General features: G+C 48.1%; 1 protein-coding gene across 2 annotated transcripts in view; it reads right to left on the bottom strand.

Moving 5' to 3' along the window:
* Nucleotides 1-835: 835 nt before the first annotated feature.
* The window catches only part of Chico (insulin receptor substrate 1 chico), a 34,215-nt gene continuing 13,064 nt past the window's right edge, over nt 836-21,986 (bottom strand). Inside the window, exons 6-14 of one of the 2 annotated variants that reach the window (XM_077683295.1) lie at nt 20,824-21,036; nt 18,739-18,837; nt 17,982-18,053; nt 17,158-17,264; nt 16,663-16,803; nt 15,951-16,223; nt 10,943-11,058; nt 8,069-8,155; nt 836-5,385 (exon numbers count right to left, since the gene is read on the bottom strand). In XM_077683295.1, the coding sequence (XP_077539421.1) occupies nt 3,805-5,385; nt 8,069-8,155; nt 10,943-11,058; nt 15,951-16,223; nt 16,663-16,803; nt 17,158-17,264; nt 17,982-18,053; nt 18,739-18,837; nt 20,824-21,036 (2,689 nt within the window). In that variant the 3' untranslated portion in view covers nt 836-3,804. The remainder of the gene's footprint in view (nt 5,386-8,068; nt 8,156-10,942; nt 11,059-15,950; nt 16,224-16,662; nt 16,804-17,157; nt 17,265-17,981; nt 18,054-18,738; nt 18,838-20,823; nt 21,037-21,986) is intronic. The other variant, XM_077683296.1, reaches the window with a different exon arrangement.

Below are 21,986 nucleotides of genomic sequence, written 5' to 3'. Positions count from 1 at the left end.
TTCAACAACTAAGACAATAAATATGTGTCCACAAGCTGCGCAAAGACACGCGAGCAGAGAAAATACGCGGGCGAGCGCGCTGCCTTAGATGGAGGGGGACCTAAGATAAGAACAAAACGAAATGCTGCCGCCGTGGTCAGCAATTGCGGCTACTTTTCAGTGAAGCACATGCAGAGCAATAATTCCAAGCTCTCAATCACTTTCAGTACACAGGTTATGTTGATTTCTCTCTAAGAAAACGCTACAATAAATGGCACTGCATGTCAAAAACAAGGCGTCTCTTTTTCAACACAAATTGAATGTACCCCCGCCCCCCCCCCCCCCCCCCCCCGCCCCCCAAGGGCCGTTTTTTTTTTTCGGAGAAAGGTGGCAACCCTAATAGAGAGATCAAACTTTATTCTGCAGCTCAAGTCAGAGCCAATAGAGGTGCTATGTCAGTAGAGGATCAGCGGAGGTGACATCCTTTACATCGGCATTCACATACTTCTCTTCAGGGCACACGGTTTTTCCCTTTTCTATGCTACCTGTACGCCAACTTCCCTGGCTATGCCCTTACCGAATGTCCTTCTTACTGAATACAGTTAATCTAATGCAATTTCACTTGGAAGTTATACTCCATATACCGAAATGATAACAATCGTCTTTACGTGTTCAGCTGTATGGAACTATTGTAACATATCAATATCAATTTAACTACAGCAAACCCGCTGTAGTTTGCTATAAACTGGTCCAACAGCACACTGGGATTGTGCAGGACTCCCAAATTCTCCTACGCAGCTCTTACATGAAAGTTGCCCATCACTTGCAGAGTGACCAGTCATAGTACAGCAGCGCACAGCCTGTTCCAAGAGCTTTTATTTGGCTAGAGCAACAGAAAGGAGCAGCTCCCATCCAATGACAACAATCACACAACTGGCAAGCATAAACAGCGCCAACCCCACAGACTGCAAGGTACACCAATGCCTGGCATTCGCTTTGTTCACAGTCGTAAATGCTCGAGGCCCGTCCATTTGTACATAAATAAAGTGCGCCACAAGTGGACTCCATTGCCACTGCTGTACAAGTAGGGGTCACACCTCCAGCCTTCCACACAGTCTTCTCAGGGTGCTAAAAGGGCGATGCTACGAGCTTCCCCGCCCCCCTCCCACCCCCTCTTCTTTTTGCAGCCTGCAGTATGCAAAGTCTCTGTTCGCAGCATGAAATTTGCACGGATGCCACAAAGTCAAGTGTGGACAAAAAGCGTCAGCCGCAATGTCACAACTGCGACATTCATGCTAGCCACGTAGCAGCCAGTGTCACAAGCAAGGTGTTTTTCACACGCCGGTTTCTGTAAACATCCAAATTGAATCAGGTAAATTCAAATGCTCTAGAGTTATCAAGGACACTCACTTAACACTATAACACTGCTGAAAGGTAACTCGCCCACCCTGACCAACAGCATTCTTTGACCAGGTTTGTCATTCGCACAAAACTTTCAGATTTTTTTGTTGTGTAAAAAAAAAAAAAATGCAAGCAGCAGCACGTTAACTGCGAAAGTCTGAGGCTGGTTGAAAGACTTTTTGAATTACTGCAGTCTAGCGTCAGCACAAATAGAAGCCCCAAAATAATGAGAGCGTGTCTGACAGATGAACCAACCTTTCAGCTGAAGTGCAGACGCTAATTTGTGGAGCTGCCTTCCCACGACACCACCCTGCTCACAACAGCTAGCTGTGCTCTCACAGGGGGAGGCCCACAGCCCACATTGAGGCAATGTACATCTTTGAAACTTCCAGGCAAGGTAGCTCAGTAGCTTGAACGAGTCTGCGATACCTTCAAGATAGCAAATTACGACCAACCGTCAATGAAACACTGGACAACAAAGGAGCGATGCTTCTTCAAAGAAGCACGTCAGCCACAATACTTTTGTGCACGTGTGTATGTGTGTGCGAAGCACCAGATACCCCTGCCACAGCAAGCAATAATGTGGGCAAAACATAATGCTCAAAATATCAGATTACACATCCTTATGTTACAGCAATGCAGCCTAAAAAAAAAAAAAAAAAAAAAAAAGTGGGGCATGTGGCACCCCTAGGAGGAGCCACTTGAAAATCCTTTGAAGCAGAGAATGAGAGGCGCCAAAAGACTGTCCTCCAGTGGAACGCAGTCATTCGTGGTGTCTGAAGACATCGAGAGAATGTCTGGCACCGCTTGTGACCATGGACTAACATTTCACCGGTGTACGTCGTCGTGTTAAAAAGAGAAAAAAGAAAAGAAAAAAGAGAAAATAACACGCTCTTGCCAATGCGATCGCATCAAATGCCTGTGCAAAACTCGCTCACGATAAAAAGGCCAAATTATTAGACAAAAAAAAGAAGGAAAGGCAATGGAAGTAACGGGAAGGGTCTAAGAAGATAGGCACAAAGATTGTACCCAAAGCTTAAATGGAGGAAAAGCAAGCTGTAGAACTTGCACGGCCCAAAAATGCAGCCAGCTCAACAATTAATCAGTCACCGGCATGACATACGAAACAGGGATGCCACTAGAAAGTTACAGGCACTTCAAGCTGTTGAAATGTCGCCGCTTTTTCCACACATCACTGAACACTGGTGGCTTTCCTGGATGGTGGCGAGAGAAGCTGGTGACAAAGCTGCTGTCAACAAAGCCACACGGTAAATACAGATCAGGCACTGGAGAGGGATAGAGAGATGGAGAGAGCGTAAGTGGCAAGTTGTGCCAACCACTCGTGTGCCAACTGGACACTAGCGGGCAACAAGAAAAAATGCAGTCGCTCGATGGCGCAGGTACCATTAGGAGAAGTAAAAATTTAGACACAATTGTCAGCTTTAAAGGCATGCAAGCATTTTTTTTTTTTGCCACCTTGAAAGCCAAAGCAGGTAATATGTGTCGGCGTAAATTTCGCCTTCCCCGGACATTTTGCAAGCAGCTCTCAGCACCTTCCCGGATCATCAGCATCTCGGTAGTTTATTCACAAGTTAAGGCCTCCCAGTACAGGTCACTTTCTTTGTTTTCCCAGCACAAAAGAAAAAAAAAACAAGGGGGGAAACCATAACAAAAGAAAGGGCTGCTCTTGCTACAGCTCAAGCCCGATGTTGGCCATTTCATAGCGCCGACCAGCCATTTCCCGCCTTGCCACCTCGCATTATGAATACCGTATCATAAACAACAGGTATAGATCACAAAACAAGAAACAAATGTACATACCCACACACATATATATGCATGTATAGAACACACCCACAGTTTAAAGCTCGGACACTCAGGGTGGATATGCACATATACACAGTACACACGCGCAAAACCAATAAGCCTGTAGTCAGTGATATTACGGCAGCGCGTGCTTACACACTGTGCCACGCCTTGTGCCATCTATTCTGCTACGATACACAAAGTGCACTTTTGTACATGCTATTCAGCAACTCCAGCCACAAAAGCGAGACAAGAAATAGAAGCCAAGGCTACTGCAACTCAAGAGTAGCACACAAACATACAAACACACACACACACGCACACACTTGTCACTTAGATTATACACTCCATCGAAACAAAACAGAAGGCGGGTATAATGCGCACACCCTACTGTGTAGCAGCCTGTCACCAGTACACACATCCTCGGCTCCAAGTCGCATCTCGCCAGAAAGTGCCACCCCACTGGACATCACCGGGAAAGTCGCCCCAACCCGCCCCGTTAACCCCTGAACCCGAGTGACAGGGTGCGCTGATCGTTGCCTAAAAGCTTCAGCACTTGACTAGTGAGTCCGGAAAAAAAGAGAGAGAGAGACACGGGGTATGACGGCATGGGGCCAGCTACAATAGGCGGCCCTCCCGCACGGCGCCTGAAATGTTGCGCAGCCCCTCCGATTTAGTGAAGTCTATCTCCGCATAGGTGAAGCTGGGCCCTTCCTCGGTGGCCGCGTCCATGCCGGTTGCACGCGGCGAGCGTTGCACGGCCGCCACGGAGCCGTCGTCACCGCCACCGCTCGGTGGCGCCAGATCCAGCGACGCGTAGTTGAGCACTCGTTCCACGGGCGCCTCGGTGGTGGCGCCCCCGCCTCCCTTGAGGGAAATGTTCTCGTAGTTGGCCTCCGGCGGCAGCTGCTGGCTCGCGCCGGCCAGCCCATCCGAGGGCCCCCCCAGCTGGACGTAAGTCTCGGCGACCGCGAGTGGCGCACTCGCCCGCGTGAAGGTGGGGCTGTCCTGCTGCGGCTTGGGGTAGGCGCCCCACGGGGCGGAGCCGTTGGGGCCGGTCGCTGTGGGCGTGGTCTCCCCGCTTTGCACCTTCATGGGCTGTGTCCACTTCCAGGTCTTGCTCAGGTCCAAGTTGACGTATTCTCCCAGCTGCTGGCCCTCTGGCGAAGGAGGACGCAGCGACGGAGCAGCAGTGGTGATCGCCGTCAGGTGGGGTAGCCCCGACTTCCCCCGAGTGACGGTGCCGTTCGAGGTGCTCAGAAACGCCACCCCTTTCTTGGTCATCTCCGTGGCGACATACTCGCCAGCCCTCGATATGTTCAGACCGTTGGCTGGCGGCGGACTCGACACCGACGCTGCGTTGTCCTCCCTGAGGGCTTGCTGCGTCGTCGAGCTCCTTCGTGTCATGCCCGCGTAGCTGCTGCTGCGACCGCCGGGTTGGTTCTCCTTTCCCAAATCCTCTTTTCGCTGCCTGACACTGGAAGGCATGCTCAGCTTGCGTTCAGGCGCTTCAAAGCTGGTCGGGGTGTCAAAGGCGCGCTGGTAGCTGCTGTTGACGCCAGCACTGGACTCTGAGCCACCCATTACCATGTAGTCGTCACAAGCCTTAGGCGCGCACGGGGCGCTAGTTGTACCCAATTTCCTCGCGGGCTCTGCCACCTCCACCTTCTTGGTGCTTACAGAAGGAGGAGGGGTAGCATTCGTCTCTGGAGCATGCTCGGTCAGCTCGCTGCGGTTATAGTTGATCTCCATAAGGTCAGTGCTCACCATCACCATGTAATCGTTGCACGCCTTAGCTGTGCTCGGACTGCTCGTACTGAGCTTTCTGGCGGGCTCAGGCGCCTCCGTCTTCTTTACGGAGCTGGCGGCCGGCGGGGCCGCCACCACACTGCCCACATCTGGGGTGCCCTGCCCCAGATCACTGCGATCGTAGTTGATCTCCATGAGGTCCTCGTTGTAGTTGAAGGCCCGGGGCACCTGCTGCTGCTGCTGCTGCTGCTGGGAGGTGGCAGCGTCTTCCTGCAGTGTGGGCACACTGGACGACTTCTGGCCGTCCAGGCGATGCACACCGTGAGGGTCCAGCTCGGCGTCCCGCTTGAGCCGACGCCGGAAGGCCGTGGGCGCCACTTGGCTGCCCACGGAGTAAGCTCGCACCCGCGACTGGTCCATGTGGCCGCCCGCAAAGGGGCTTTTCTTGACCTGCCACAAGGAAGAGAGGAACAGGGAAAAAAAAAAAGTAAAGTTTATATATATCTTTTTCGTTTCTTTTGTTAACCCTTAAAGGCCTGAGGGCGTTAAATGCAGAAACAGGGGGGGGGGGGGGGGGGGGGGTTCAGCAGCTTATCAAGGTGCACATCGCACATACAGTATCACATTCCACAAAAACAACAATAAACAGAAAAAACTTGCAGATGAATAGGGTGATAGATGCTAAAGCAAGAACAACAAGAAAATACACAGGTTAAGGTCAATGTATAGGTTGCATTCACTGGCGAGGCAAACATGCAGGCAACCATGCGAGGGCGCCGTCACTGGTTACGTAGGGCTCCGCGAGATGGCAGTGCTTGTCCATGCTAAGCACATGATGTTTGTTGGACGTTCCAAACTCTGCCCCACCGAACGCAAAGTAATGCCTCGACTTCAGAGTGAGTGCGATTAACTCTTTCGCTACCCGCCGGAAAATTGACTAATTTTAGGGGTCCAAGAAAACATTCTTTTTCCTGCTAAAAAATTGGTTAGGCACTAATTGCAGGGGCACAAAATGCAGATTATTAACGGCATTTCTAATAATACCAGTTTTTTTAAAGGTTTTTATATATCATAGTTGTAAAAAAAAATATCAAAACCAAAATTTTTGTCAAGTTGTCGAAAAAAATGATAAAAAAGGAGTTGTGTATATCAAACCACCGGTAGTAGAAAAAAATTAGAATATACATTTTGTAGGAAAACATTTCAAAAACACGCCCTAGAAAAAATGTCGACTTGCGTGGAACAGTTTGTCAGATATAAAAAAAAAAATGTTAGCATGCACGGTGCTCGTGTCATGCGGTGAAGCCCAACCTTCAATTCAAAATGTGCAATTTCGGGTGGTTTCCTGGAATAAATCTGGTGGTTTGTCATTATCAGAGGCACCAATGTGCCCCCACATAACGTAAAAACATCTTGTCAATGGCTGAATTTGCATTTACAGCGAGCACAATATTTGGGACAAGCACGCGATGCGGAGAAAAAAAACATGCATGAAGTTGAAAACGGAACGCCGTGGCTGACGCTTGTTGTCGTTCACGGTCAGTTATTTCTCAAAACATAAAGCTGAGCTTTATCATCATCTTCTTACTCATAATTGTAGCCTTGCTCGGCAAAAATGAGGTACGATGAGCTAGAATCGTGCCCTGCGATCTTTGGCCGAGTAGCAGTTGCGCGCTGAAAAAGATCAGCACAACGAGCCTCCTCTATTGCAGCGTCACCTTACATTTTTCAAATGAGACAGTACAAAAACTTATCAGAGACTCCGTCTGAATAGACAGTTCAACTAAGCAGCAACATTAGACACCCGGATATGCCCTCGCATGGAGACGAAACTGGAAGGCAAACAGCTGGCAGTGTAAGGCCGGTTTGAAGCGCTTTCCTCGGTGGAACAGATATCTGGCGACTGGGTGTAACCTTTTGACTTGCATCTGAAGTTCTTATCGCAGAAATCGGGTTATGGTGGGGGGAAATCAGGAGCGCCGTGCTTTGTTCGAGGATCAGTCGCGGACGCTCCAGGCGCCATGGCAGGTAGCCTTGAAGTTGGGTAACTGCGTAGTAGCGCTAAATATAAATTTCGCGATGCAGAAACGAAACCGGAATTGTTGTAAACTGTTTGCGAATGGTCCTGGGGTAAGTAAACTACCACAGTACTTAGAACAACGTGCGCAAAGGCAATAAAACTGCCTAAAATCATAAAGTAGCTTTGCAACCAGGCACTGCTTGACATTTTCAGCCGATTTCTGGGATTATTACTGTCAGAGCGCAACCTGACGATTGAAAATCGTTTGCTAGTTCCCCATTCACGCCCTGATAGCAAAAAACAAGCACTGGTGCAGAGTAATTACGAGTTGCACGCATTCTTCGTTGGTAGCCATGACGCGCGATGACCACGCCCCTTTTCCACACCCAGGTGATTCAAAAGCGTGTCAAAAATCACGTTTCCGTTGCAAAAATGAAAACAAAACCGATTTTGAAAGGCTATTTTCTGATCTAACTCCGAACAGCTTTACTTGTTCGAGAAACGCCTGGAACGCTATGAAAAGGTGCTCCCAAAAGTATCGATCAAATTGATCGATTTTGATAGGCGCGGTAGCGAAAGAGTTAATAACGTCTCTGTTGACACCACTGTTGAGAATCTGGTTGAAACAGCACAGACAAGGCATGCCGGTGTTTTTTCTTTTTCTCTGCGCTGTGCGGGCACGGTAGCACAATTTGCGCCATGTCCATGGTACTTCGGACATGTCGTTGGCCGTTTCCAGTGTTTCCATGCGAAGAAATTGACAGCTAAACTTTTCAGTGAATACCACCTATAAGCGAATGTATTAAAAAAAAAAAAAGAAAAGCTAGAAAGACAGCATTATGACATGGGTAAAACACTTTGAATGTTAATGTTAAGGCCGCATTTAGGCTTCTGCAACAATGCTATCTGCTACCCCAAAGAAGGCGATGACAAGATGCCCAAGCATTCTGCCTAGCCACAATTAGGAATGGTGGCAGTACCATGAGGAACCGTCTGCAGAACTTCCTCCCCAATCATCCGCAAGAGTGCTTACACCTCCCCACACTTGCGGCCAACAGACAGAAACCATTCTTGGCTGCATCCCCTTTGCGAAAAGGCCAGCCGTTTACACACCTGTTGCCTGCTTCCGATTGAATAGGCACGAACGGGCTTGATGTACGCTTCAGAGTCATCTTCCGATGGGGAGAAGTACGACTTCACCTGCACAAGAAGTACGATAAAGCCTCATTATTACCTGCACTCGCAAAGCATCCTCATTAACACTCTGTCTCAGCACTAGATCAGCAGGAAGGAAGGAAGGAAGAAAGACTTTGTTGAGTGCCTGCAACAGACACAGTGTGTACACTGCGCCCGGACGTAGCCACTCGTCGATCCCGACGTCACCCCTACTCAGACCACACCTTCGCTACTCCCTACGGGGTTGGACGCCGCTGCCCCATAAGAGAGGGCGTCACCCCGCAGCTTTCGCTCCGGTGCTGCTTTTCGAGGGCCACCAGGACCTGCTGGATGGCTGATAGTTGGGTGTCCTTGTCACAACTGCGCACTGCTTCTTGGATCCACGGTGGTAGGTCTGTCCTGGTTGCCGCCTCGTTAGGTCGCACTTCACAGTCCCAGAGTAAGTGGGCGGTCGAGGCCCTAGCATTGTTACATAACACGCACGTGTCGTCCGTATAGAGTTCTGGCCTTTGCTAGAGATCTAAGCATGACAGCTGTTGTTGAGAACAAGAAAATTGAAGGGAAGCCGACATCTGGAAATTAGACCGTGTCAGCTGCACGTCGCAACACAACAAAAAGCCAAGAAATGCAACAGCTGCTAATAACCATCGTTCTGGAGACGGAGTCAGAAAAGAAAGAAGACTATAAAACAGGGTGCAATGCAAAATGTCAGAGAGATCATAGCATGTTTGTCCCCTGAAAGAGAGCTATAAACCAGCTTAATTTCACTATGCTACTCAGAAGCATAAGAACCAGCAACTTAGGGACAAACGTAATTAATCCCACCCTTATCTGGTCAATATCATGCCAACAAGAGCACTGCTTGAGAAGCCTGCCCGTTTTCCACTTCCAGTCGCAGCAAGATTCCACCACAAGAACTGTGCTACACACAAATTCAGCGGATTCTTCAAGGCTGCATTAAGTACAGTGGAACCCCAATTATAATATGTCCCCTGGTTTTACGATCACCTGCTTCTTACGACGAATCACCGCAGTCCCGGCAAACTACCCACAGAAACAATGCGTTAAAAGCGCCGATTATACACCGCCAGGGATAAATTGGCATTCTTTCCATCTTTTACGCCGCTTAACTGCCTTGTTTCGACATTTGTTTTGTAAACCCCGTTTGGCGCACTGCGTGATGTGCGATGGTAAAGAATCTGTGGCGGGCCTGACCACTTGCTGAACAGACTCAAGCAGGCGGGTACTAGCGGGCGGGGAACCTTCAACGGGGGCCGGCCGCCAGCAGACAGGCAATCTGAAGATCCCATTAGGCTGACAAATGTGAAAACATACCGTATTTACTTGTGTAACGAACCCTCCCACCACTTTTCTTGTTGAGAATTTAATTTCATGCCACTCTGCAGAATAAAAATGCAGTCGGAATATGTTTTTATCTCAGCATGGTTGCTGATGCCATAGACAATCACAGTAACTTGATATCACGCCACAGTACGCGCAGGAAAGCTAAAAACGCATTCCAACAAAAATAAATCTTAACAGTAGCCGGAGATATGAAGTAGCCGGAGTGCGAATGCTGCGGCTAACGATTTAAAAATTGCATGCTTGCGGAGCACCACCTGCTCAACACACAACAAACATTCTTGCACCATGAAAATGCTGTGGCGTGCGAACAAAGCACCAAATGTACTCTGCACTCCTTCCCTGCTCTGTGCTGCTCCACAACTTTGCCATTACACTCCATGGTTCTGTTCAGCTGTGTTCCGACCTTGTTTTGTGCTCCTGGTGTGCAGCGTATGATGGGCCAGTACATGAGCTATGCAGCCGGATTTAAACTGCACGTGGTGGAGCATGTGTTGAAGCACATGGAAACTGCATGGCTGGTGACCCACTGCTTGCACGCTACGGGTGAAAACGAGGTTTTTGGGTGGTGAACAGGGATCGCTGTGTGTTTCGTGGGCCCAAAGAAGGGAAGTTTCCCGGTGTGGGAAAAGAAGTTTTGGAGTGCCTCGACGGCACGGAAGATGACCGGGAAGCCGCAAGTGACTTCAGTGCGGAGGTCAGCTCAGATTCCACCAAAGGGCCACTAGCATGTTGCGATTAAAAAATAAATTTCATTACATAGTTACCTACTTGTTTTTACTAGAAATGTAAAGCTTTGACAGCACTTCTCTTAGCATCTTTATTGTATGAAATACCAGCTTTCAAAAATCTATCGGAACTTTTTCCTGCATAATGAGCCCTCCCCCCAAATTCATGCCGAATTTTCAGGAAAAAAATAAAAAGTTGGTTTATTACATGAGTAAATACCGTACGTAATGCCTGACGGCAATGACCGACGGCAATAACTTGTCTGCAGCCTTGGCCACACTCTCACCTCTACCCAATCTCGCATTGGTCGGCTACGTCGGCCTTCTTAGCTTACCTTGAGTGCAGGAGGCACGTGGCTGGCGGGGTAGCACAGACGCCGCGAAGAGGACACAAAATAGGAGTTTTTCTTTTTTTTTTTTTGGAAACTTGGGGCTTTTAGTTTGGTGTCTGCACATCACAAGAAAACGCGCTAAATATAGTAATTTAAACAAGTTCTCAGCCCACCTGTCGCTTAAAACCACCTACTAAGGCGGCACTGACCCGTACCCTGATCATGCGACACACCGGTATACGACACTCTAGCGCGGTACCTTGAAATTCGTACTGTATCGGGGTTCCGCTGTACTTCCCGAGGATGCGTGCAGTTTAGCAGGTATGCAGGTCATCCCAGTGCATGTTAGGCCTAAGCAAGACCAGGCAACACTGTGGCATTGCACCCACCTTGTCCAAATGAAAGCCCTCCAAACTGGCTGACAGCGGAGAGGCCGAACTTGGCACGTCCTGAAGGCTGTGCGCCGAGCACCAACTGCCACTGAAGTCCGTGCAGCTCTCTCCAACTGCGCAGAAGCGAGAGCACAATCACCCTCGCTAGCACTCCTTGCTGCAAAGAGATGTGTTTTTCTTTTGTCCGCTGAACCTCATTAGCCGTGTAAAAGAAGAGACACCAGTCACATGGTGTGCTGTGCATTGCATACACTGTTTGAGCATGCTTTGAGCTCACTTTGCATCACACAAAGCAGACGACCTGGACGACAGCTGGGACCATGTGGCAAATTCTATGGTGGCCTGATATTCTGCCGGAAATCAAAAGTGCTAACCACATGGAGCGATTTTTCCAGCGACGCGACTAGGATCCGCAGTCGCCGAACCGAAGTCGCTCGCCTAGGCAACCACATGACAGCGACGGCTCGAGCGACTGAGGATGGCAATTTCAATGTTGCCGCACTGCGCGCTTGGTACGCTGGTTGTTTGCAAACATTTTTTTTGCTCATTTGTCATAAAAAGCATAACTAAAACGTATTACGCCTTTCTACCTTGCTTTTTGCACTTCATTGCATCTCTAAAACCGGTTTGGGTGAGCGATAGCGCACGCTTTTCCTTCTGCACCTCGTCTCTCGGCTCCAACATGAACGCCGTGAAAAATTCGCTTTCTTGACGTCGTTTTTCCCACACAGGTCTCACCCAGTGTGTGCGGGAGCCTTCTTGCTTCTGCTTCAGCGTGTACACAAGCTTTGCCATGCAAAGCTTTCTTTGCCGCTACACCGCAAACACCGTCTGCGTGGATTTGCAAAATCTTCCTCCCTTTCTCTTCCAAAACCGGAGGTTGCGTGCTTACGTAGGGGCTCTCCTATTGGCTAGTCGCTCAGGCCACTTCCGGGAGGCGAGCGACTGTTTCTGGCGACCCAGAAGCGAGCGATTCGATGAGCGACTTGGTCCGCGGCGAAAAGTAGTTCGTCGCTAGTCGTGTCGCTCCCCAAGTCGCTTGCAAAATCGCTCCATGAGGTTGGGGCTTAAGCGCATTCTGCTCAAAAGGAAAGAAAACTTAGGATGACATAATGAGCTATTTAACGAAAGGTGATAGTAGTGATGCTTAGGAACAGGAAACGAGCATCTTGATTAGATAACAAGCTTGCGTGGAAGATATTGCAGCTCAAATTTAGAAGTGAACTCGGGCTCGGCATGCATATGCTACAAAATGACAGCCAGTGGACCATCCGGGTTACACAGCAGCAACTGAGAGACAGGGCCCGAAGCAGGGGAAGACTATCGACTCGATGGAAGGGCGAAATAAGAAAGTTCAGGGCAAAGGATGGACTTGAGCAGCGCAAAGTGTGCGCAGTTGGATATCTGAGAGAGGCCTCTATCCTGCGGTGCCTCAGACAGGCTGATGATGACGATAATTGACAAGAACAGCAACCAGACTGTGTAGACAGTTTTCCATTTCCCACGAGACACGTAGTTAAAAAAAAAATGTACAGCACAAAACGTCTGGAACATGACGACTCACTCTAAGCACAGAAAGACACAGAAGGTGCATATATTAACCCTTTCACTGTCGGATGTTTCTGGTCATGATGCACCCACAGTGTCGGCTTGGGTTCCTAAATACAGTTGAACCTCGATATAACGAATTTTTTCAAGTTTTCTATCAAAATTTTGCTAAATGCATCTATTTTTATCTCGATTTTACGAAGTAATTTCATGCGGCGCTTTCGATTTAACGAAGTCACGGCCAGAAAGGAAGAACGAAATTCCGGTCGAGGCACGTTTCATTTTGCCTCTCAGAGCCTACATTGAAAACATTCAGTACTCGCATTAACTCTTAAACGGCTAAAATGAAAGAAAAGCGGTGAAATCTGCGGTTGACAACGATTCAAAGCGATGAAAGAAGCTGCTCAAACCGCTAGTGGTCATAGACGGTCGAATAGTGCGGCCACCATTTCGACGTCTCCGTCGTTGCCTACGCCAGCGCCCTCTATGCTTAGGCTGCCGAAGCCTATTTCAAGCTTTTTTTCTACGTGTCCTTTCTCACGGTGCTGCTGCTCTAGGTTGTGCTTGCTGATAACCACATTATTATTTTGTTCGCGCATCACCAGGCGAGTCCTGTAAGCAGCGTGAGCACTCCAAGAGAAAGAAAAGTGTTCTGAACAAGAACCTGAGGAAGTGTCAGTGAAACCGACAGTAGACCGACGGCCACCGAAGTGATGGATGCCATCGACGTTCTGCGGTGGCACGCAGGCGCACGGGAATGTTTAAGAGCAAGCCTTGTTAGCTCTGTCAGCATACAAGGTCAAGAAACGCCAAGCACTGCTTACGGACTTCTTTACGGCTTGAACATCGAGTGCTGGTGGCAATAAATTGCTCTCTTTGAACGTGGTCATCTTCGTTTCACCCGTGTTCATTAGACAGCTGCGATGCGGAGAAATCGGTTTCTTTAGGGCTCAGTGGGCATAAAAGTAATTGCTTAATCGAATTTGGCCGGAAGATATATAATGTAAGCTGCGCTGCGACACGCAGTCGGTCCACGTGTACTCCGCTCGACTTACAATCATGGCTATCTCTAGTGTCGTGGTTGCTTCACGCGCCCATACTGCAGAGTTTTTGTACATGAAAAAAGTCTTTGGAAAGTTTCATAGCACCCTTCCGCTGTTGGCCCGCCGCACTCCTCAACGCCGTGCCTAAGCCTACCACTGAACGGACGAAAAGAGGCGTAACTTCGGACCAGCACCTCGCTGGGGTGAAGTTCATGGGGCATGGACGCGGGTTCAATTGACTAACAGCGGCGCTTAGTATTAACCGAAATGAAAAAAAAAAAAAAAAAAAAAAAAAATAAATAAATAAATAAAAAGTGGAAACCTAGTCTGCTATCACATTTAATGAGGCGTTGCGGAAAAAGCACCGGTTTTACGAAGACACATGAACTACCGTCGGCTATCCGAATTCCATTGCCTAAGTGTTGAAACTCTTAATTCACACAGTTTTCGCGGCCAGTTTTAGTACAAATTTCACTTTAAGTGGAGAGGTAACTACATAGCAGTTGTTTCTGGGCGATGGGCAAGGTTTTGAAACCTCAACGACTGGTTAAATGAACTGTAAAATCGAAACCTCGATTTTATGAAATTCTCGATTTTACGAAATTTCCACCCACATCTACGACTTTGCTATATTGAGGTTTAACTGTATTCCAAATGGTTTTTATGTCTACCATATGCAAAGTAGCATTCAAGTTTTCATCATTTTCTTTTATTTTTCTTACCTTTTTGGTTTCCACAATTTTTTGATAAAATTCCTTATGCATCTGTTGCTTGAAATTATTACTGTTGGAAAGCCCCATTCTTCCTCTATCATTTCGTAACTTACACTTTAGCATCCATCATTTTCTGTGGCAAGGAAAAAAATTTCCTGGACTACCCAAAAACAACCAATAAACACTAGTGTTTATATAATTGTATGTATGTATATAACTTTTGTACTTACAGAGCTCATTTTTGCAGCATTACTTCATAAGGCCCATATGTTCAAATTATATATTTCAAATTTTTTTGTGTGTACCCTGTGCAAAGTGGCATTGATGTTTTTATCTTTTTTTTTTCTTTTTTTGTTATAAAATTTTGTTTGAAATTTGAAATCTCTTCGAAATTATTACTGTTAAAAAGCCCCATTCTTTCTCTATCATTTCGTATCTTACACTTCAGCATCAATCATTTTCTGTGGCAAGGAGGAGGAGGAGGAATAAACTTCATTTCTATATTAGTTCTGGTCTTCCCAGTCCAGAAGAAAAAAACATTTCTGGAATGTACAGCTACTGCTACCCAGGGCCACATTCAGACAAATGCCACCAATGTAAAGAAAGGGCAAACCTAGCACATATGCTATGGGCTTGCCCGCAGGTGGCTACACCTGTGTGCTGAGTTCAGGCGGAGCAATAGATCGTGTTGCTCAGCTCCGACCCAGCGGATCGAGTCTTGGCCATCCAGCTGACCAAGAGCGCTTCAATCGAAATCTTTCTGGTGCCATTTACTCATCCATCCAATCAGGTTAGCCCAGGCTGGCAGCTAAATATGCACGCATGCCACACACGGTTTCAAGGATGCAAGTTAAGAAGAAAACAGTGCAGGTCAAGCAGGCCCCAGTTTCAGCTAGAATATCAGAGAGCAGTACCCCCCCCCAGATGTCCCCATATTCCTGAAAGGGCCCCTTGCTTAACCTCTGGATGATGCTCCTTATTGTATGGGCACTTGTGGAGCACAGTTCTCCAATATACGCCAGTTGCGGAAATCCCCTTCACAATCCGGGCCATATGCGAGCACCACTGCTTTATTGAAGCTGAGAGGGAAGTGTATTGGCGGGGTGCCTAGCGGACAAGAACTGAGCTCTGCTAAACATTTACTTCATAACAGAGCTTACAAAAATAAAGCTTGTTTTTTGAGCTAGGAAACATTAAATTAGGTAATGTTTACGTGCCTTTCCAAGGTCTTTCTTTAATGACTTACGGCAGCAGCTGGAAGCACTTGAGTTACTTCAATTTTTGTTGACAGATGGCAGTCTATAATCAACTTGCCCCACACTTGCCTCTCTATGCCCCTGGTGCAGGGGGGGGGGGGGCTAACTGCGGACTGGTTTTTGATACATGGGGCCTATCGGAAGTTCTGCAACTAAGGGCCGTACTGCGAGTCCCTCCTCCACTCAATTTGCTCCCTCCACTCGGCGGCTGAGGGGAGGATTCCGTAATGCTTAGTTATGCTGAAGGATTCAGAATACCAGGGTAACTCTGCTTGTGGAGTGCTCCTTCTTGCCCACCAGAATGGACAAGAGGCAACCTGTCTGCCGAGGCTTAAATTTGCAGCATCGCAGCATAGTAGCCCCTCCGCTTCTCCTGCACCACCTTCCGCTTGTAATGGAAACGCTGTGCTTCCTCCTCTTCTGTGGGAAACAGGGGGGCACTCACCGGACTTTGGCAGCGAGGAGGAGAGCGGCGCCATGTCCATGTACTCGGCGGGGGGCACGGCCAGGCAGGGGAAGCCCGCGTGCACCACGGTGGGCGAGGAGCAGCCGGCAAAGCCCGCCAGCCGGGCCGTCGTGCAGGGCACGGCCGCCGTGGCCCCCTGGGGCTCCATGCTCAGGTAGCCCATGTCGGCCGCGGACGAGGGCGGGGCCGTCTTCTCCAGCGAGCTGCTCAGGCTCATCGACCCTACGGGGCTCATCGGAATGTAGCCGTCCCCTGGGGGAGGGAAAGCAGCAGCAGCAGGAGGAGTGAGCCCCTGCCCGAAAGCCACACTGCTAGCAAGAGATGACACCACGGGTTGTCAGCTACACTTGTTGCTCAACTCTACTCGCCTGGTCAAACCACTCTGTACCTGCAAACAGCATTGCTTCGGTTATGTTCATTACCAATCACGTACCTGAATGCCCCCTTCATTTTGTACGTGCTGGCAAGGAAGCTGAAGCACATTTTCGGAAAAAAAAGGTCGACCTATATTCGAATAAATACGGTACTTAGCGGCCAATCATGCCCTAATTCTTTCCGAGACTACTTTCTACGTTAGCTTCAGAGCTACCACAGCTTTCGCGCGAAATTTGGCTTAGTAGCAAACTGGATAAACGACATGAAAAATTTCGACCAAAGCGCCCCTAGCAGGTTTGCTGCGAAAAGCACTTGCCGTTTCCTTCAGGTACAGTTGACGCTGGGGACATGGACATCTTGAGGTAATCGTTGGGCTCCGACAGAGCCGCCTGTTGGTGCGAGCCCAGATTGCTGACCAGGGTTGTCGGACGAGGGTAGTGGGACCCTTTACTGCTGCCTGCAAGACAGAAGAGAGAGAAGCCGTTTTCACCGTAAGCCAACCTACACCTTGTACTAATCGGATTAATGTTAAGAAACACCAAGAAGGGGCCGGCTTGACAGCCTTTAACACTACCAAAAGCATGCAACGTGAGTGGGACAACACTGACAGCAAGTACATCAACAGACACGCCTCGTCCACAGGGCGGTGCTCAATTCTGGAAAGCCTTAAGGTCACAGCGCTCAAGCAATGTCTGCAACAACCACTACGTTTCAAAGGTGCGATATGGACCTATTTCGTGGCATCATAGTTCCCCCAAACACAGCATGCACCCTTTTGAAGTTCAGTGAAGGGCACGTGAACAGAACGCACCAACAGGTGAAGACATCATCAAATATTCGTCGACAGCAGCTTCTTCCTTAATGGTGGGCTCCTTGGGACCGGCCATGATGTCCATTGGCAGTGAATGGCTGTAGCGGCTGCAGTGCAAGAAGGGCACAGCACTCGCACACATATAGCACACAAGTGCAAAGCACATAAACACGTCACTCAAAATGTCAGGGAGAGAGTCCCATCCAAATGTTTCAGAATTTCACTTTGGCAACAGGTATGCCAGCAAAGCTATAAGCTTGGGCGGCTTATATTTATGCAAACTTACAATCGTTTTGTAAATATAGTACAAGGCACTGCTAGACAGATACGGAGCATACTGCCTTTGAATTTTTTACATTTTTACATAATACAAAAATTTGTTTTTAACCGCAGCCACTGCGATGTGCTGCACATGCAATACCAGTGCCTCTCTAACGTTAAGGCACCTACTGTGGGACTGCCCTCGCCTTTTACCGCTGAGGAACAGGCACAAGGGCGCCGGCATAACCTCATTGGAGGATTGGACAACCCCGCCCCCTCACTTGGACGCCGCGAGCACGATCCTTTCCTTGTGGGAGTTCGTGCGAGCGGCAGACCTGACCGGACAACTCTGACAACCACCCCACTCCCTTTCCCTTCTTCCCTCTTCCCCAACTAGGCTACCAAGCCCCTGTATCGTTAATAAAGTTTCATTCATTCAACATTATGGGAAGTCTGGTCGGTGCCGTCAGCTTTCTAGAGAAGCGATGCACGGCGTGGTGTCACGTTTCATTGATGCCGAGGAGGCAGCAGTGCTTACTACGCGAAGGGACAAAGGGACTCACTTGAAATACTCTGCCTGTCCATCAGACTCCTCCATCGACAGCACGCTGCTTGTGCTGTCAAACGAGCCGACCCTGCAAAATAGAAGTTGACACAGAGGTCAACACCCACGCACCAGAGCTTGTCCAGAGGCATAGCTGCTAAATTGTACTGGCATAAAACTTAATAGCCCTCCGCTCCATTGAGGACACCTGCAAAATGCCGTTTTATGTCGCTCCCCAGTTGTAGCCTCTCAAAATTAACAAAGCTGTAGCATATGTGGCTAGCCGTTTCTGAAACAGTACTCACTGCTTAGCATATCGCTGGTGCTTTCATCACAAAAGCTAGGTGCTACTACAATGAACATGCCTTGCTTAAAACCCCACAAGACTACTGATTCTTTCATAGCTGCTGAATTTCCTTTTTTCTGTCATGACTGTTCGAATACATGCCAAGGTGTTTGCACAAGCGAAATAACAAGGCAATAAATTTAGATTTGGGTGTAAACTCGGCCTTAAACATTAAAAGTTAGCTACATGGTCTGAGTGCCCTTATCCCCACAGCCAGCACATGCAACTACTCGACAAAATTCAGCACTGCAAGAAGGTACTTTCAACAACTGAAGTTGCATTTTATGCAAAGCTGACTTTCAAACAGACCCCCACAGGTCGAACGGCCAGAATTCAAACCCAGCACCAACAGTGCAGTCGGCACGCACGCACCCACACACACACACCCATGCAGGCACGCACACACACCCACATTGGGGGAACGACCTACGTGATGGGGTTGTTAGACGGTGGGGAGACCGAATAGGTCCTCCCGTACGCACTATGGGGCCTGGCCGCTGACTCTGCAGTGTGGGTCCGACCAAGCCCACTGCAAATGCCACCCCCAACAGGAGGGGGGGGAGGAGGGAGAAGGGGAGCACGTAGTTTAGCGGGTGGCAATGCAGCGGCAAGAGAAACAAAAAGAAATGCACAAAACGAAGAAAAGAAATGAATGCTCAACGGGATTTTGCAATGCCTCGAAAAGAATAAACACACAAGCAAACCTGTGAAAAGAACTCAGATAAACCAGAAAACGCCACCGACTGGTTAAAACTATAGATTTTTGCAACCTCGATAATGATAATAATAATTAATAATAACAAAACGACACAAAATAAAGTGCTGCTAAGGAAAAGAAAAGCTGCATAAAAGACGGAACAGATAGAAAGAGGTTTACGGCCACAATGGCCTCAGTAGTGAAAATGGCTGCGTGAAGTCAGCGTTATGGAAAGAAAGGCTGTTTAAAGAAAGACTGCTCACATAAAAAGTGCATTCACTGCCAGTCTAAAATGGTAACTTACAAAAGTTATACCCTTTCTTCCTCCCTACACAAAATATCTGCAGAAAAAAAAAAAAGAAAAAAGCACCTAGCACATTTGCAAAAGAAAGGAAGAACCAAATGAGGACATCTTTTGAATATTTTGGGACTGAAGATTGAACCACGAGGGGTACCTGGCAGAAACAAGTGGACAAGTGACACAAAGCTGGAGGTGACACACCAGATGCAGCCTCAGCACTCAGGTTTCCTTTCATACAACACACGGCACATGGACGCAAACATGACTGTGCTGCCACAAATCTGCGCATTACTTGAGCAGAAAAAGAAAAACAAAGGGTGACAAAAGAAATGTCAGAATAGCAACACAATTACGCCGTTCAATACTTAGCCAACAAGAGATTAAACATCCTAAGCAAGAAACTTTATGCAAGAAAATGAAGTTCACTAACATAGGAACATCCAATGTGAATTGTGAGGCATTTGAATGCCTCACAATTGCATGACTCATATGTGACATTGCACCTTCACAAAAGCCTTTCAGGTTAGTTTTTACACTGTCCTATTCATATTTCATTCCTCTTTCCAAAGTTTGGCACCGTGGTCCAGGCACAAACAAAAGCCAGCCATACACTATGAACAGAAAATGCTGCACCACTCGAAGAGACAGGTAAACAGAAAACAATGTGTAGTAGATCCCTGGTGCACAGCAACCAACACACGTATCTGTAGTTGTCAGCATTTCTGCCCCAAAGAACACAAGCCATGGTGCCAGCCTGTTTCCTACATTTAAAGCATTCAGAAGCTACAGCCAAATTTCACTCACAATGAAAGCTCGAGCAGATGAGAAGCTCCAATAAATGCATGAGACCAGTTGGTGGTGTGCATTTATTGAAATTGGAGGGTCGAAAAAAATACCCATCCACCCGCACAGTGTGCTGCATTGTAAGCTCCCTGAATGTGGCAGACCGAGTTGAAAATTTGCTTCGATGAGCTGGCCATCAATCAGTACAAGGGACCAGCCACATTGTCGAGTAGCGAGATTGCCCGATTTTATTTATTACGATTACGAACAGAATGCCAAGAGTGCAATGCATATTCTAAATTTGACCGAAAATCAATGCCTACACGTGTGAGGAGCCAAACACCAGTCGTAAGGGTGCACAAGCCAAAAAGTACAGAAAAAAAGAAAGAAATGGTTGCATTGGAAGATATCATAATGCACATGCCCAGAAAGTGCTGAAACAAGCTCAAGCTCAGTTTCATTGCTTTTTGTGGCCCAGTGCCAATCGGCCTCATGTTGGTCGTTCCGAGACATGCCCCAAAGTTGTTTGTCTACATCTGGGTTCTGCATTTAGCGAACGGCAGGGAAGAATATATGGGGAGTCCGGAAATGAGGCAAAGCATTGCTGACTAAGCTGTTGGGGTACGTAGCTAACACCCTTTCTACCAACAGGGGCACACGATGAACCTGCCCCTGTGCACACTCCCAGAGGAGGAAGAAAGCGTAGACAGAAAGAGCACGCAAAAGTCACCCACCTGGTCTCTCCGTGCGACTCGCTGCTATTGCGGCTGCGCGAGGTGGGCATGGAGTCGCAGCGGTCGCGGCAGCTGGTGGAAGCGTGGGGCGCCGGACCCACCGCGTGTGCGGGCCGCTTGTGCGTGATGGGCTTGCTGTTCTCGCTGGTTGACGAGCTCCGGGGACGTGCAAAGGCGCCCAGTTCCTCCTTGTTGCGCGAGGTCTTCATTGCACTGAAAGCACAGGGAGGGTGTCGCGGGGGGAGCAACAAAGTTGTTTCAAATTGCGCTCGACAGGAACATGACGCCAACATCTCTGCAGAATGGTAATTTAGTGCGCTTGAAAGGGCAACAGCTTTCTAAACAATGACTGATTTGACTTGATTTGATTGATTGTATTGTTTAACGCGCCGACGCAATGCACACGATGTGGTGCGCCGTAGTGGAGGGGTCCTGATTAATTTTGACCTCCTTGGGATCCTTAATGTGCGCCGAAATCTCGAACACACGAGTGCTTCAATTCGTGGCCGGGAACTGAACCCGCATCCTCGTGCTCAGTTTATAAACAAGGAACGTACAGCTGTAACATTTTGAAAGTGCATTCTTTGGCACTTGTGTAACACGAAATCAAGTTTACACAGAAAAATTAAGTTTTCCCAACATTGGTCTTTACTGTAACAGCTTGCTTGGTATGGCAGAATCTGAAACAGGAAATATTCCTATGCCCGCAACAAAAAGAATAAAGAAAGCAAAATACGCATTGTATTTCTGTTCTATTTCTGCCGCCGTACATTTTATAAAAACAAACATTCCTCTATGCTTGTTTGTTTCACTCCCCTATTGTTACAGCCACCACTGAGTCCTAAGCCAAACAAGGTACAAGGCAAACACAAATCTTCTCAACTCATCCATGCTGGCAGGCAATTGTAGCCTTTGTTTCCCCCTCTAGTGCATTTATGTAAAACTATGGCGAGGAAATTGTGGTGCCGTTGCATACGTGTGGGAACACAACCAGTCAGGCTGGTTGAAACCAATTCGATTCATAGTGAAAAACTGCTGAACAGAAGATTAAAAACCACGGAAGTGACACACTAAAATGCAATCAAACAGGAATAATAAAAAGACAAATATAAGGTACAGCAAGTCCCTTTCACCTCCCTCGCCCTCTTTTGCTTGTGTGTCCT

The sequence above is a fragment of the Haemaphysalis longicornis genome, unplaced genomic scaffold (genome assembly GCF_048455015.1).
Source record: "Haemaphysalis longicornis isolate Haplotype H1 unplaced genomic scaffold, Haemaphysalis longicornis Haplotype H1 scaffold_9, whole genome shotgun sequence".
NCBI lineage: Eukaryota > Metazoa > Arthropoda > Arachnida > Ixodida > Ixodidae > Haemaphysalis > Haemaphysalis longicornis.
The sequence above is the reverse complement of the archived record's forward strand: the minus strand, read 5'-3'. Positions and strand labels throughout refer to the sequence as shown.